Below are 17,770 nucleotides of genomic sequence, written 5' to 3' on the forward strand. Positions count from 1 at the left end.
TGGACAAGCTTCTCTTCAATTGGTGCTAGCTCAACTCTATCACGTATATCATCATTCTAGACTCGATCCTATCTTGCGTGGCCACATATCCATCTTAGCATGCACATCTCAGCTATACCTAACTGCTGGACGTGTCACCTTTTAGTTGACCAATATTTTGTGTCACACACCCAAAAAAAATCAGTCTTTTATCTTCTATTATTATTTTGTCATGGAAGATGACATTCAACCAACTAGGTCAGATCTAGGGATTTTCACCATGAAGCATGAGATTAGGTAATCCAGAAGTAGCACACCCATGTGCAAGATAACACACCCATGTACTCCCTCCGTTCCAAAATAGATGACCCAACTTTGTACTAAAGTTAGTATAAAGTTGAGCCATCTATTCTGGAACGGAGGGAGTAGCATCCGAACGAGTTCCACCTTGCCGTTCGTGACCTCTTGTAGTGATTTAATTTGAAATTTTAGGCTTATAATGAATGCATTCCAAGCCCTATCTATTGGGAGATCATGCTCGCATATCCCATTATCTTTATTGATATTATTTCAATGGATTAAAATGGTGGAGTTGAAATGCTAATAAGATATATTTTTTAATCGTTGCATTTTTATGGACCTATGTCGGTTATTCAAAATTATTGTTTTGTAGCAACTTGTTAAGGCAAAGTCGATACATATGTACATCTGAAAAATTGATAATAATCTTTTTCTGGTGCCGGCATAACTTTGTAGCCCAATAAAAACTAACATCATCATATACATGTCATGCCTTTGGTGTTGATCCAAGGGTGTATCTGCACTTCTCTTCATCTATTGTAGGACACATGATGTGTTTGACCAATAAGTATATGTATCTAAAAATGTTTCTAGCCCGTGCAGCCGCACGGGTTGATGACTAGTACACTTAATCCCACACACACACACACACACACACACACACACACACACACACACACACACACAATCCCTATGAGTACCTCCGAGATACTTTGCCGGCACAACATCTCAAGATTGACGAAGTCACCACAGACGCCTTCATAATCGACAGTAACGTCTTCTCCCATTAAACGCACATTGCTGGAAGACGTGAAATAAATCAAGAAAAATGCAATCACCAATACCAAGTCTATACTTTGAACAATGATGGGTTGCTTCAACGCAAGGAACGTAACTATCTGAGCTACGCCAGTTAAGCGAAATGGAAAATAGCTGACCCTCTTACAACAACATATAATTTGGACACGGTTGTTCTGATCCCGAGATCATGTGAGCTCTGTTGTATAGTAAAATGAAAAGAAAATGTAAACAGTTAAAAAATTCCAATCTTTTTTGTGTGAAACATTGTCAAATGTTTTAGTAGCTTGCAAAATTTCAACACCAAATGACATTGGTGGAAATTCGGGCAAAAATAAATCGATGCTCCAAAATGTTATTTTCAAACACATTTTGGAGCATCAATTTTTTTGCCAGATTTTCCATGAGCGTCTTATGGTGCTGAAATTTTTGATGCTATTAAAACATTTCTCAATGTTTCACACGAAAAAGATTTGTAGTTTTTTGAATTTTTTTCATTTTCTTTTGATTTTTGCTGTTCGCCTGAGCTCACATGAGCTCAGGATCAGAACAACATTTTCGATATAATTTCTGATATATACATCTGAATAATCTACTCAGAATTATTTTCAAGATCTATAGATTAGATTTTTTTTTCCTTTCTAGAAATGGCATGATGACTTGAAAGGCCTCCAGTTAATTAATTCGTACTGAGATGAGATGGAGAAATTCCCAGGAGCACCGCGTTGTCCTCTGTTCAGCCATTCCTCAGCATCTGGGATATGAGCCTTTCTATTAATTAGTGTGTACGAGATAGGATGGAGAAATACTGACGAGCACCACGTTGTCCTATGTTTAGCCACTCATCAGCATCTGGGATGTGAGCCTATCTTGTACTGTATTACATTCCACATCTGGGATGTGAGCCTATCTTGTACTACGTAATAGTACTATTTCAGTATATGTATCTATCATATTAATTTGGAAAATTATTTTCTTGACCTATAGTACACCTCGAGCTCCAAACAATCCCATTCAATGTGCGAAGTCTAATTCCAAGGGACTACCTGTACCACCAATCAACCAAAAACAATTTCATGGTTAACTATTGGTCAAACAACAAGTTATACTCTTCTGCCCAGCAGTCCATACACCCATCAACCAATTTTTTTTTTTCAGATTCTGCTCAAACAGTGCACATACATTTTGAGTAATTTTATGTAGCTTTCTTTTTTTGTACAGAGCTCCTCGATTGTCATTTGACCACCCAACAATGCAATTACCTATAACATATGTTCACAATCATTCCCATAAAGTTTCAGACGTTTTGGAAATGCTTTGCTATGTTTTCTTGCGGGAGTACACTGTGCTGGGGTGTAGAAAACCCACTCTCAAAATCGATTCCACAACCAGATACCTTATATTCAAATCATTAAATCCATATTATTACATGCAATGTGAAATCTAATCTAAGCGGAGGCCGTCTAGCTCGGCTATGCCCATGTCTGACGCCTGGCTGCGCCCCTCGAAGTCTTTTTTTGGTCGCTACGGAGGTAGAGTAAGCCATGGGACACGTACCAGCTCACGGGACTCGAGTCGCCGTTGTCAACCATGCCTACTCTTCCTCGTCGGAGCCTTTTGCGTGCATGTCACCGGTTGTCGTGAGATCACTGATGGATCCGTGATGGGAGGAGCCGTCGACGTCCACCACGACATGGTTGTGGTGCATGGGGTGGCCGTGCACTATTCGCGGCGCCGGAGATTGCGACCCCCCCTCGGCAACGTGCGTCGAGAGGGGTTACGCCGACTCCCACGCCCACCGCCTCGCACGGCGGGCACCCGCGCCATTCTTGTTTCGGACGACGTCCGTGGTTCACATCCGCCAGCGCATTGGGACGCCAGATGGACCACGCCGCCTTCGGCGAGGCAGCGGCTGCACACCTCGTGGCGGATCCATGCATCATTTGGGTGGACGCAATGGATTCCCGATAGAAGGAGTCAGACCGCAGCCGTCGTGCTTCATCTCCCAAGGAGCGGCGTAGCACGAGGCGGACGACCATCTCTTGCTCAATATTGCGTGGGACGAACTCCAGTCAATGGATCTGGAGGTGTAAGACCCGGATCCGCTGCCCGCCATGCCGGGCGACGGGATATCACCGGACGAGAGTGGACTAGGGGGGGGGAGTAGCTTGCGGCTAGGGTTTCGTCCGGAGTGCGGATAGGGTCCAATTTATGTGTGGTCCGGTGAGCTGGGGTGGGCCAGTTCCGACGTGGCGGGCGCGCCTAGGAATCCCGATATCCACTCCAGATAAGGGCCGCCTAGGTGGGTACAGTTTTACCATCTGGACACTGACTGGGCAGCCTACCCAGGCATTTAGGTGGGTTTGAAGTGTTCGGTTATAGATGCTGTAATGCAACCTAGCTCCGGCTTGCAGGTTCAGCTGCATGGATACCTGTAAGACTGAGGTTCTGCACATCTGCTTTTATTTTATTTTTTGCGGGTAGTATCTGCACATCTCGTTGGGCATGGATGCCGGATGGTTCAGGATTTGTCATTAGGAATGTATTTCAATTTTCACATCCCCTCAATTCGCAGACTACATTTCATATTTTTTTCGAAAAGGGGGATTCCCCGGCCTCTGCATTAGATCGATGCATACGGCCTCTATTATTAAAAAGTAAAGAAGGTCTCAACAAGGTCTTACAGTTATGGAACAAAAGCAGCATCTAGCTCACATAGAGCGTCAACTGCAAAGCAGAAACCACAAAAGCCACAACCGGCTGGCATAAAAACAAATAGGTAAACTAAATGCCTATCCTATTACATGATCGCCATCCAAATCGGTTGAAGATATCCCGCGCTACCGTCTCCCACCGGACAGATCCAGTAACCAAACGCTCCCTGGCCTCCGTTGGAGTGAGTAAGGACCACGTATGGATCAGTGCTGTAGCTCGGAATAACACCTGCAAAAAATGAGTATTTGTTGTTCTGTTAAAAACCAAATCATTTCTGCAATTTCAAATTGCCCATAATAACGCACATACTCCTACACGAATGTGTCTGGCTGTTTCGGACTCAATCCCAACAAGCCACGCCCCAAATAACGTGTTGACCGATCTCGGAGGAGTAATATTAAAGGCAATTTGCACGGAGCGCCACAACCCTCGTGCCAACGGACAGTCAAAAAATAAATGCTTGATAGTCTCATCCCGATCACAGAAACTACACCTAGTAGATCCTGTCCAGCTGCGCTTAACTAGATTGTCCTTTGTAAGAATAACTTGTTTATGCACAAACCACATAAACACTTGTATCTTCAAAGGTACCTTAACTTTCCAGACCTCTTTGAAAGTAGGTATCACAGTAGAATTAATGATATCAATGTACATCGATTTAACCGTGAACACCCCAATTCTAGTTAGCTTCCAACATAACTGGTCGGGCTGAGGATTTAGCTGAACTTCCATCAGCCTACAGACCAAGTGAAGCCATGCTTCCCATCGAGGCCCGACAAGCACCCTCCTAAACTGAATGTTTAGAAGGATAGACTGCATCACCGTGGCAACGAGAGCGTCCCTACGCTGAACAATACGATATAGTGTCGGATATTGTGTAGCCAGAGGCGCGTCACCCAGCCACGTATCCTCCCAGAATCGCGTATCATCACCATTACCGACAATACATCTCGTTCTGTTAAAGAAAGCGGCTTTAACCCTCATAAGCCCTTTCCAGAACGGCGAATCTGTAGGTCTCAGAGTGACCTGGGATAAAGTCTTTGAGTGCAGATATTTACTACATAGAATCTGCGCCCAAGTTGCCTCTGTCTCAGAAGACAACTTAAACAGCCACTTACTAAGCAGGCATCTATTCTTGACTTCAAGATTTTCAATAGCAAGTCCCCCTTGGTCCTTTGGTCTACAAATAATATCCCATTTGGCCAATCTGTACTTCCTCTTAGACTCATCACTATGCCAAAAGAAGTGAGAACGATAGAAGTCTAGCCTTTTCCTAACCCCAACTGGGACCTCGAAGAAAGATAAGAGAAACATAGGTAAACTCGTGAGCACCGAGTTAATCAGAATCAACCGGCCTCCATAAGACATGAGTTTTCCTTTCCAGCAACTTAGTTTCTTCTCAAACCGATCCTCGATGCACTTCCACTCACCATTTGTTAGCTTACGATGGTGTATGGGAATACCAAGATACGTGAAAGGTAGAGCCCCAACTTCACAACCAAACAATTGTGTATATGCATCTTGTTCGTCTTTGGCTCTACCAAAGCAGAACAACTCGCTTTTATGGAAATTAATCTTCAGCCCCGACAATTGTTCAAAAAGGCATAACACTAACTTCATGTTCCTCGCTTTTGCCAAATCGTGTTCCATGAAAATGATTGTATCATCAGCGTATTGCAGGATGGACAGAACACCATCAACCAGATGAGGCACCACTCCCTCCACCTGACCGGCCTCCTTGGCCCTCCCAATCAGGATCGCTAACATATCAACCACAATATTGAACAGGATCGGCGACATAGGGTCACCCTGTCTCAGACCCTTGTGCGTTTGGAAGTAGTGACCTATGTCGTCATTAACTTTAATGCCAACACTACCTTTTTCCGTGAATGTTTCAACCTGATGTCACCAGATCTCATCAAATCCCTTCATCCGTAAAGCCTGCTGGAGGAACGGCCATTTGACTTTATCATAAGCCTTCTCGAAATCCACTTTGAAAATAACACCATCTAGTTTTTTCGTATGAATTTCATGAAGCGTTTCATGAAGGACCACAACCCCTTCGAGGATGTTCCTATCTGGCATGAAAGCCGTTTGAGAAGGTTGTACTACTGCGTGCGCAATCTGTGTGAGCCTGATCGTCCCAACCTTGGTAAAGATTTTGAAACTGACATTCAGAAGGCAGATAGGCCGAAATTGCTCAATTCTCACGGCATCTGTTTTCTTAGGCAACAAAGTTATCGTTCCAAAATTAAGTTGGAAAAGCTGCAAATGTCAAGAGAACAAATCATGGAACATCGGCATCAGGTCCCCTTTGATAATATGCCAACACTTCTTGTAAAACTCAGCCGGGAAACCATCCGGCCCCGGTGCCTTGTTACACTTCATCTTGGAAATAGCCTCGAAAACCTCCTTTTCCGAGAAAGGGGCAGTTAATACGTCGTTCTCCACAGAAGTAAGTTGAGGGATATCGTGAACCCTAGACTCATCCAGGGACACACACTTCTCCTCTGGTGGTCCGAACAAATGTTTGTAGTACTCAGTAATGTAGAGCTTCAGGTTGTCCTGGCCGACTATTGTACCCTCATCTTGTTCTAGCTGGAAGATTCTCTTCTTCCGGTGCTTGCCATTGGCTATCATGTGGAAGAACTGAGTGTTCGCATCCCCCTGGACAACTTTTCTCACCTTTGCCCGCAGTGCCCACTTTAATTCTTCTTCACGGAGTAACTCTTTCAGCCTCATCTCAGCCTCATGCTTGATATGAAGCTCGGTGGCTAACAGAATCGTAGTTTCTGCTTTTATATCCAAGGTTTGAATAAGGGAAAGGAGTCGTTCCTTCTCCACCTTATACACTCCACCTAGATGCTTAGCCCACCCACGAAGGAAACTTCTGAGATGCCTAATCTTGTTCTGCCAGCGTTCAAGGGCATTCCTACCTCCTACATCTTTAGCCCATTCTCTGGCTACAAGATCCAAGAATCCTTCTCTTTCAAACCCGCAGACTCTAACAAGATCAGCCAAAAAGTCAGGTTTGAACTCCGCCTGCGCTGCCCCGTACACCGCCACCAAAGCCCAGTCGAAACCATCATCTTTGGACCGCACCCTGAACTTAACAGCAAAATCCCCCATGACCACACTGCGAACTTCGAGATAGTCACATCTAACACCAAGTAAGATTCCACCCGACCTTCCTCTCGCTGGAAGACAATGCCAGTCAAACTCAATACCCCCCGACAACGTATTGAGAAATTGAGGTGAGAAATTTGCTCTGCCCGTTTCCGACAAGGCAATAAAGTCCAATCTATGCTCAATGGATGCCTCTGCAAGGAACCTCCTTTTAGCCAAGTCCTTAAGACCTCTGCTATTCCAAAAGATTCCTCTCATATCTCATCATGAAATTTTTTAGCCGTGCGGATCCTAGCGCTCCTACGGACCGCGGACATCGGATATATTTTGCGCTTCCACTTGCGCTTAGGGCTGGTCGGGCCCACCCGGTCCAAACTGCCCGTAACCGGGGACATAACTACTTCCAAACCGACATTCTTGTCCTCCTCCTCCGGCTCCTGGAGGGGTGGTGCGAGATCATCACAAAAATTATCAGGTATTCGAACTCCCAAGGCATCAATCTCAGAATCGTTCATCGGTTTGACAGCAGCTAAGTCACGAATCATTTCTAAAGCCCTCTCGGCTTTTAGATCAAGCAAATCGTTAACAGAATTAGTAACTTCACCCTCATTACTACCAAGTGAAATTCCTAATTGGTTTGCCTTATCCACAATTTGATCATTCGAAAAATGCAAAATAGTATTGGAAGTATTTACGGACATACCAGTAGTGACCTGGACGTCACGAAGCTTTGCTGCCCTCACGGCACAGCGCTGCTGCATGTCGTCAACCTTCGGATAGCCCTGAAGCCGACAACTCATGCGTCGGCCCTCAGACGCCTAGTCCGGGATCCCGCCAAACAGAATAACCTCCTCCCTCGAGAATTTATCCGGAGAGCGACCGCCTGTCACTCCCCGAACATCCACCCGGTCGCCATGACCAGGTGAGAGCGCCGAGTCAGCCACTGGGGAGGCAAAGGCCACCTGCCTCCGCCCCCCATCCGCTCCGGACCGCCTGTCAGGAGTGCACGTCGATGTCACGAACGGGGTGCTCCCCTCGGGCACCGAAGGTGAAGAGGGCCTTGAGGCCGCCTGCCCCAAGCCCTCTCGCAGAGCCTGTCCAGCCGCCTGCAGTGTGGCCCGAGCAACAGGCATAGAAGGTGCGGAGGCCACCTGCCCCGGCCCCCCTACCGTAGGCCCGTCGTCTCTCCCGGTAAACTCATTGGGAAGAAGAGGAGAAGGGGTCTCCAAAGCACCCTGCCCCGAACCCCCAGATGGGATCGGACCACCCTCCTGCAACTCAGCCACATCACCGCAACCCTCCACACCCGTGTCCTCAAAGTCCAACGCAGGTAAAGAGTGCTCAAACTCCTCAAGAGACTCCACCCGCTCGCTCCAAAGCCGCGGAGGTGCAGACGCGTGACCAAAGGAACCAAATCTCAAAGTGGTCGACGACACAGACATGTTAGGCACCGTCCCTCCTCCTGCTGCCTTGGCAGTCGACTCCGGTCTCTTGGCCATCTCACACCCAGAATCATCGGTCGGTGTTTCCTTACCGGCCGTATCATCATCACCCTCGCTCATATCGTCGCCAGTGGCAGCCGGAGCCTCGGCAAAGAGGCTATCATCCTCAAATTCAATCTCAAGGCTGTATACCCGACCACGATAAGCCCACTTAACCACGTCCGGCACGAAGTCAATGTCCAAAATGCTGACTAATAGGCGAGAAATCCCATGAGCTCGAGTAAAGGCCATATCCACTCGCTCGGTCTTTCCCACCATGATACCCAGACTAGCAACTACCCTGGCATCCTGCAGGAGTGCGGACGGAGCTCCCGAAAAGCGCAGCCAGGCCTGGGTGAGGGGTTTACCCTGAGGATCAACCAGCTTCCACTCCTGGAACTCAAGAATGGCCTCCGTACCTGGAACCTTACACATCCCAAAGCTCAGCAACCTCTGTAAATCCTCCAAAGTCAGGAACTGAACTCTGAATAAGTTGGTCTCCAGCCTGACAAGCTCCCAATGGAAGTCTCCTGGTGCCAGCTCCCGGAAGCGCTGAATAATCTGGGCCTCAGACACTTGACCTCTAGTCACTTTCACCACCCCAGTTGTCATACTGTGCACCTCTTGAGGAACCTCCCTCTCAGTCGGCGACTCAAAAAACGTGAGCTCAGAACAGAAGACACCATACGTCATAAGGCTCGGTGTCTGCTCCCGCAACCGCGGACAAGCCCCAGACTCATGTGCAGGCTTACCACAAGTATCACATAAAATCGCCACACATTCAGCAATAAAATGGCCCTTATCACCACATCGATAACAAAGCATTCTTTCCTTTTTCCTTGCAAACTTTGCAGCCCTGTCCATCTCAGTTCTGTCAGAAGCCTCCACCGACATAGGCTGGGCCTCAACCGCATCAAGAACCTCCACAGCCGCCAGTTGCGTCACCACTTCCATAGCCTGGCAAGACAGCCCTGTCTCCTCAGTAACAGCATCGACCACCGTCTCATCAACGGTAACATGATGCTGCCTTGGACGGTAACGACCCCCTCGGCCACCGCGGCCACCACGATTGCCACAAAAACCGCCTCGGTTACGATGAGCCGGTCCAGAAGCCCCTTCGAAAAAACCGCCTGTCGGCCCCAAGAAAGGCCTCTCGGCCGAACCATCGCTCTGCCAGGCATACCCCCGTCCACCACCCGTAGACGAGGATCCCCGGTGGTGTCCATCTCCATACACATTATAACCATCGTCACCCCACTGCCCACGAGGTGCCGAGTGAACATCCACATTAGCAGAGACCTGCGGCGCCTGTGCCTGCTGCAAAACCGGCGTCGTCGAGTTATTCGCCTGCCTTGCCACGAAGTGCGGCGGTCTAGCTCTTGCCTGAGTCGCCACCGGACGCTGGCCATTAGCAGCAGGAGGAGGCGGCCTTGGGGTCGGGGCACCCCGGCCCGCGACAGCCCCATGGGTCGGCACGGGCGGCCTAAATCCACCCCGCCCCGCAGCAAGCATCATCATCACCGGCGCGGTAGGCCGAACTCCAGCCGTGTTAGACTGTATTTACATGTGTATATTGTAACGTTGTATACCACCTCATTATATATATATGTGATAGGCCACCCCTAGAGGGTTGTGCCGGTTCCCCCCAAAGCCTATTGTCTTACATGTTATCACGCTAGGTTACGTCCGCTTCCGCCTAAAAACCCTAAACCGCCGCCGCCGCCGCCGCCGTCGCCACCGCCGCCGCCGCCGCGCCCGCCGCCGCCGTCGCCCGACTGCTATGACGTCCGCCGCTGCGTCTAGCTCCACCGCCACCGGTTTTCTGCCGGCCTCCCTCGCGGCACTTCTCTCGAGGCCGCTGGATGCCGCCTCGCTTCAAGCGCCGATCGGGACACGGAGCGTCGGCTCCCTCTTCGCGCTCCCGCCGGCTGCTACTTCGCCCGGGCAGGCGCTTGTGGCCCACACCACCGCCGCCCCGTCAACCGCGGCTGTTGCGCCCTCGGCCACTGCGCTACTGGTGGCGGAGGACGTCGCGCTGGCAGGCTTCGCGGCGTCAACCGCGGCCATCGCGCCCTCTGTCATCGCGCCGGCTGCCCCTCCGACTGTCTCCACGGTGTTCTCACCTCAGCCAGTCTCCTCGATGGGATCGCAGCCGCCGCCGCCGTTTCACTTCGGCCATCTCATCACCATCAAGTTGTCGTCAGACAATTACATCTTCTGGCGCGCGCAGGTTCTTCCGCTTCTTGGGAGTCACTACCTGCTTGGCTATGTCGATGGCTCTCTCCCTTGCCCTCCTGCGCTGGTTGACAGCGTGCATGGTCCGGTCTATAATCCGGCTCACCGTGTCTGGACAGGGCAGGATCAGGCGAACCTCTCCTCCATCCAGGGGTCGCTCTCTCCGGCCGTTGCTGGGCTTGTTGTCTTCGCCAAGACGTCCCACGAGGCATGGACTATTCTTGAGCGCTCGTTTGCGGCACAGTCGCAAGCTCGTGTATCTGGGCTCCGTCGCCAACTTGGGGAGTGTCAAAAGCTTGACTCCACCGCCACTGAGTTCTACAACAAAGTCAAGAGTCTCGCCGACACGCTGGCCTCCGTTGGACAGCCCCTCACCGACTCCGAGTTCAACTCGTTTATCGTCAATGGTCTTGATGAGGAGTATGACGCCCTAGTCGAGATCATCAATGAGAGGGGCAACTCCACGCCCATGCCAGCACACGAGGTCTTTTCACGCCTCCTGCTTACTGAGCAATGAGTCGAGACGCGCCGATCCAGGGGCAACGGCGCCCTCTCGGCAAACGCCGCCACCAAGGGTGGTCGCTCCTCTGCTTCATCCAGGGCTCCTTCGGGGCAGTCACGACCACCCGCCTCGGCTCCTCCTCCTACTGCGACGCTACCAGGGGCTGGCGGTCCACGTGTGTGCCAACTTTGTGGTCGCGATGGGCACTGGGCCTCGAAGTGTCACAAGCGCTTCCAGCGGGGTTTTCTTGGTCTTGGCAATGACGGGAAGGATACACGCAACTTTGCTCGTCAGGTCGCCATGGCTGATCGTCCGCCGTCGCAGAAGCCACAGGGACACACTCAGTCCTACTCCATTGATCCCCACTGGTACATGGACTCTGGGGCGACAGAGCACCTGACCAGTGAGATGGGGAAGCTTCACACTCGTGAACCCTACCATGGCTCCGACAAGATCCACACCGCGAATGGAGCAGGTATGCACATCTCTCATATTGGTCAAGCATCACTTCTCACTAGACATGCCAATAGGAGTCTTCAACTTCGCAATGTTCTTCGAGTTCCATCTGTGACACGTAACCTTCTTTCCGTTCCTAAACTCACTCGTGATAATAATGTGCTTTGTGAATTTCATCCTTTTGATCTTTTCATTAAGGATCGGGGCACAAGGGACATTCTTCTTAGTGGGCGGCTCTGCCAAGGTCTCTATCGTCTGGAGCATCCTGGCGTCGCTCGCGTCTTCAGTGGACTTCGGGTATCTCCGTCACAGTGGCATGCTCGTCTTGGTCACCCGGCCACACCTATTGTCCGGCATGTTTTGCGTCGTCATGAGCTTCCTAGTGTGTCTAGTAATAAAGATGTAGCAGTGTGTGATGCTTGTCAGCAGGGGAAGAGTCATCAACTTCCTTTTTCGGAGTCCAATCGTGAGGTGAAACATCCTTTAGAACTTGTGTTTTCAGATGTATGGGGTCCTGCTCAGACTTCTGTTAGTGGTCATAATTATTATATCAGTTTTGTTGATGCTTACAGCCGCTTTACCTGGCTTTATCTTATCAAACGTAAATCTGATGTGTTTGACATTTTTGTTCAGTTCCAAAAACATGTTGAACGCCTTCTCAAGCACAAAATTGTTCATGTTCAATCGGACTGGGGTGGCGAGTATCGCAATCTCAACTCCTTCTTTCAGTCGCTTGGGATCACTCACCGTTTAGCATGTCCACATACACATCAGCAGAATGGTTCAGTAGAACATAAGCATCGTCACATTGTTGAAGCTGGTCTGACTCTTTTGGCCCATGCATCTGTTCCATTTCGGTTTTTGGAGTGATGCTTTCACCACTGCATGTTTTCTCATCAATCGTACTCCCACTCGTGTTTTGAATATGAAGACTCCCATTGAAGTTCTCCTTAATGAACAACCGGACTACACCTTTCTCAAGGTGTTTGGGTGTGCTTGCTGGCCCCATCTCCATCCATATAACAAGCGTAAGCTCGAGTTTCGTTCCAAGAAGTGTGTTTTTCTTGGTTATAGCTCTCTTCATAAAGGATACAAATGTCTTCATGTTCCCACTAATCGTGTCTACATCTCTCGGGATGTTGTGTTTGATGAGCATGTTTTTCCCTTTGCCAACCTCCCTGTGTCCACTACCGAGCCACCTGTCATGCATTCATCCTCTGTTGCTTCTGACCAATTTGATGATGTTGCATATTCTCCTCTATTGTTGCCTAACCATGGTGCAGGCACTGGTCGTGGGGCTCGTTTGGAGATTTTGGAAGCGCCATCTTCCTCTTCGTCGCCATCGCCTTCATCCTCGGCACCTTCTGTTGTGCATGAGGAGCACATGGCGCCATTGCATGGCCTCGGTTTCCGTGCTCATGCACGGCCGATCGACGTCCTGGCCCAGTCGCCTCTGGTTTCTGGGCTGCCTTCGCCATCGTCGCGCCCTGCAACCCCGCCGACTGGGCCGGCCTCCTCGGTCCCCGTCTCGCCCAGGGCGTCGGGGCAGTCATCACCAGGCCTGGCCTCGCCCGCCCCTGCCTCGCCCAGGGTGTCTGGGCCCTTCTCACCAGGGCCGGCCTCGCCTGCTCTCGCCTCGCCAAGGCCGTCTGGGCCGGTGTCAACGGAGCTGGCCTCGCCCACCCTCGGTTCGCCCATGGCCTCTGAGCCCCTGTCGTCGGGCCAGTCTTTGCCAAGCAGCCCGGAGTCGTCTGTCCCGAGCTCGCCTGAGGTGATTCCTGCATCTCCGGCGACCGTCACGTCTCCGTCACCTTCGCCTCCGCCGGCTCCTGCTGCTGCTCTACGTCCACATACGCGCAGTCGGAGTGGCATTTTTCAGCCTAAGCAACGTCACGATGGCACAGTTGCTTGGTTAGCGGCGTGCATGTCTGCTGCTCTCGCAGATCCATCCTCTGAGCCACGCATGTATCAAGCTGCTATGCGCATTCCTCATTGGAGAGAGGCCATGGAGCAGGAGTATCAAGTGCTTCTTCGCAATCAGACATGGACTCTTGTTCCTCCACAATCACGGGTAAATGTCATTGATTCCAAATGGGTTTTCAAAGTGAAGAGGCATTCTGATGGGTCCATTGAGCGCTATAAGGCTCGTCTGGTTGCTCGTGGTTTTCGACAGCGTTTTGGACTTGACTATGAAGACACCTTCAGTCCAGTGGTCAAGCCTACTACCATCAGACTTCTTCTCTCTTTGGCTGTTACTCGAGGTTGGTTTCTTCGTCAGCTTGATGTTCAAAATGCTTTTCTTCATGGTGTCTTGGCGGAGGAGGTTTACATGCGCCAGCCTCCGGGTTTCTCTGATCCGGATCGCCCTGATCATCTCTGTCGTCTGTCCAAGGCAATTTATGGTCTGAAGCAGGCTCCTCGTGCTTGGCATGCTCGTCTTGCAATGGCTCTTCGTGCTCATGGTTTTGCATCATCAACTGCTGACTCCTCATTGTTTCTTCTTCAAAGGCCTGAGGTTACTATGTACTTGTTGGTCTATGTAGATGATATCATTTTGGTCAGCTCCTCTCAGTCGGCTGCTACTGCGCTTGTTCGCTCACTTGGTGCTGATTTTGCGGTCAAGGACCTTGGGAAGCTTCATTACTTTCTTGGTGTGGAGGTTACTTCTCGTGCTGCTGGCCTTGTTATGACGCAGAAGAAGTACTCTCTGGATTTGTTGCAGCGAGCTAGGATGCTTAAGTGCAAACCGACGACTACACCCATGTCTACCACTGATAAGCTCAATGCTGTTGATGGTGTGCTTCTTTCTTCTTCTGATGCGACCGAGTACCGCAGTATTGTTGGTGGGCTCCAGTACTTGACGATCACGCGACCAGACATTTCCTATGCTGTTAACCGAGTCTGCCAGTATCTGCAGTCACCCCGTGACACTCATTGGTCTGCTGTTAAGCGGATTTTGCGCTATATTCGTTTCACGGTGGCTCATGGTTTGCATATTCGGCCGTCTGACTCTGGTTGTCTTTCAGCATATTCTGATGCAGACTGGGCTGGCAATCCGGATGACAGGCGATCCACGGGGGGTTATGCTGTCTTCTTTGGCTCTAACCTGATTGCCTGGAGTGCTCGGAAACAGGCTACTGTCTCGCGTAGCAGTACTGAGGCTGAGTATAAGGCTGTGGCCAATGCCACATCAGAGATTATCTGGGTACAGTCCTTGCTTCAGGAGTTAAGTATACCCCAATCACAGCCTCCTGTTCTTTGGTGTGATAACATCGGTGCTACATACCTTTCTGCAAATCCGGTATTCCATGCCCGAACGAAACACATTGAAGTTGACTATCACTTTGTGCGTGAACGTGTCTCTCAGAAGCAACTACAGATCAAGTTTATTTCTTCCAAGGATCAACTTGCTGACATCTTCACCAAGCCATTGCCTTTGCCATAGTTTGAGACTTGCAGGCGCAATCTTACCCTTCTAGATTCATTAGAAAGTGGCTAAGATTGAGGGAGGGTGTTAGACTGTATTTACATGTGTATATTGTAACGTTGTATACCACCTCATTATATATATATGTGATAGGCCACCCCTAGAGGGTTGTGCCGGTTCCCCCCAAAGCCTATTGTCTTACAAGCCGCAGCAACCCCGCGGCCAGCCGTACCGGCCATAGTGGCGCCACCCACTGGCGGTCTTTGGGCGCCGACGACCGGTGCCGCGCGGCCGGTTCCATTCCCTGGACGCGGTAGGCCGAACTTCAGACTACATTTCATATTATTAGTTTTTAGTTTAACCTGCAGAATTTCTTCCCACGGTGTATTTCTTTAAATTTCTTGATTTCCGAGAGTGCATACAGAGTAAGACACTAAAATCTACAAATTGTACACATAAATGATATTAATTAAGACCTAGCCAAGACATCGAGGCTGCAAACAGTTAAAATATCATAAAAAAGAAAAATAATATGGCTAAAAAAGTCACGCTCAAGCTATCGGTGGTACGCAACAAGAGGAAACAACAACAATAACAGCGGGGGAGGTTTTTCAAGATCAGCATCCCTAGAAAGGAACGATGCCCCCGCGTCATCGTTGCTGGGATTAATCATTGAAGGCCAAATCATGGGATTTCACCCCGAAGATCAATTCAAGGAAAACTCCAAGCAATGCCTCGAAGAAGGAAACCGAGTGTAAACACCATTGCTGCTAGGTACAACAAACTAAGGTCAGACCTAAGGATTCTTGATGCGAAGCTCGAGACCACATAGTCGAGAAGCACCATCAAACAATTGTTGTTGATCTATGGTGCCGCCTTCATTTGCCGACTTCGAACTACATCAATGGCATATAAGGAGAAAACTGTTCATGTGGACAATTCTAATACCGACATGTAGATACACGAGCATAGACGAAAAAAACCCTGATCAATCAAATTCAAACACAGACCGAATTCTGCGAGATTCACCAGAGACAAATCTCCACACACCCCACGACGAAGCTAGAAGCACCACACCATATCGTCATCCCAAGCAGTGAGTTATAGCAGATTTGGACCAGATCGTGAAGGCCATTGCCACCCTCGACTTCAACTCATGCCGGCGCTCTCACCACTTAACCTAGCCACCGCACGCTGGATGAGCCCATGTGAGGGCCATCACTCAAGCGATATGACGGCGCAAGCACTGGCATCCTGGGCAAGGTGTGCTTTGTCTGCAGTGAGGACGTCCGAGATAACACTCCCACATATGATCCAAACAAGTTCCACCTTACCGCTCTCGACCTCTTTGGACATATCATCCAAACAAGTTCCTCCTTACCGGTCTCGACCTCTTGGCTCCTGCAGTGATTTATTTCCAAGCTTAAGCTTACAATGAGTGCATTCCAAATCCTCTCAATTCTGAGATTACGTCTCATATCCCACAGCCTCTATTGATGTAATTTGAAGTGATAAAATGGTGAAGTTGAAACACTACTAATATATATACTGTTTATTCATTGAAATTCTATATGAACCAATATCTCCTTGTGAAAATTATTGTCTACAAGCAAAGAGTTATGCCAAAGTCCATTCACCATTAATATAAACATATGAAATTTGATGATTTTTTTTCTGGTGCTAGCACAACTTTGCAGCACAGTAAAAACTAACATGATCACAAATCTTGTAGCACCGGAACTGCTCTTGTCCACTCGACAGCAGTCAGCTCAGCACTGGTCCCTGTCCCGCCAACTCAAGTAAACCAGGCCAGCATGGTAGTGCGCGTAAGCGCCGGCAATGACTAGCACGTGGAACAGCTGGTGGCTATGCCCGACGAGGTCAAACATTCCTGGCATAAACCTCTCCGGCACCCTTGTGGCGTAAACCAACACGCCGGCAAGGTAGAACGCCCCGATGACCACCTCGTAACCAGTCGTGAGCACCGCCTCGGGTCGTGAATGGAACATGAGCATCTTGTGCACGATGGGCACGATGCCGGACGCGCCCATGCACGCGAATAGCGCAGCGCGCGCCCACCGCAGATCAGGTGCCTGGAAGACCGGCAGCAGCGAGACAGCCACAGCGGCCGCGCCGCAGATGGTGATGGAGCCAAGGTAGAGTGTACGGGAGAAGGGGTCACAGAGGAAGGTGTAGTAGACGACCGGGTAGAAGGAGGTGACGATAAGGCCGGTGATGCCGGCGTAGTCGAGCCGGAGCAGCACGTAGGTGGCATGCTCCGAGTGGCACGCCAGCAGATGGCAACCGCTGCTCATCAGCAGGCAGAACATGGCGCCGCACAGGTACGTGTAGAACGGCCACCGCGTGACCGGGCCGTGCTCCCCCGACCAGACGGACATGGTGAGCGCGAGGAAGATGAAGAAGCCGATCAAATGCCTGCGGGGTTTCGTTGAAGAGTACACGTGACGTGAGAAATATTTTGATCGAGTGTGACATTAGGGAAGGCTCACAGAACCTACGTCCAGACGTTGATCGTCTCGTTGTGGAGGGCGAAGGCGCTGAGGATCGCCTGCTTGACGGGCCATTCGCTGCGGTAGTGATCGAGGATGAATTCGTCGTGCTTCAAGAAGGCCGGGAGCGCGTCGTAGCAGACGAGCTCGTACCTATGCTTGCAGCTCGGCTTCGCCACGTCACTGCAGGTGGGGCTGCCTTTGTTTTTCAATGCAACAGCTTGATCGGCATGGACGCCGC

At 50.0% G+C, this 17,770-nt stretch overlaps 1 protein-coding gene across 1 annotated transcript in view; it reads right to left on the reverse strand.

Moving 5' to 3' along the window:
• Positions 1–16,788: 16,788 nt before the first annotated feature.
• LOC119360176 (heptahelical transmembrane protein 4-like) overlaps positions 16,789–17,770 on the reverse strand; it is an 18,470-nt gene continuing 17,488 nt past the window's right edge. Inside the window, exons 2-3 of the mRNA XM_037625929.1 lie at positions 17,539–17,724; positions 16,789–17,455 (exon numbers count right to left, since the gene is read on the reverse strand). Coding sequence (XP_037481826.1) covers positions 16,789–17,455; positions 17,539–17,724 — 853 coding nt within the window. The remainder of the gene's footprint in view (positions 17,456–17,538; positions 17,725–17,770) is intronic.

Source organism: Triticum dicoccoides, chromosome 2B, assembly GCF_002162155.2.
Source record: "Triticum dicoccoides isolate Atlit2015 ecotype Zavitan chromosome 2B, WEW_v2.0, whole genome shotgun sequence".
Taxonomy (NCBI): Eukaryota; Viridiplantae; Streptophyta; class Magnoliopsida; order Poales; family Poaceae; genus Triticum; species Triticum dicoccoides.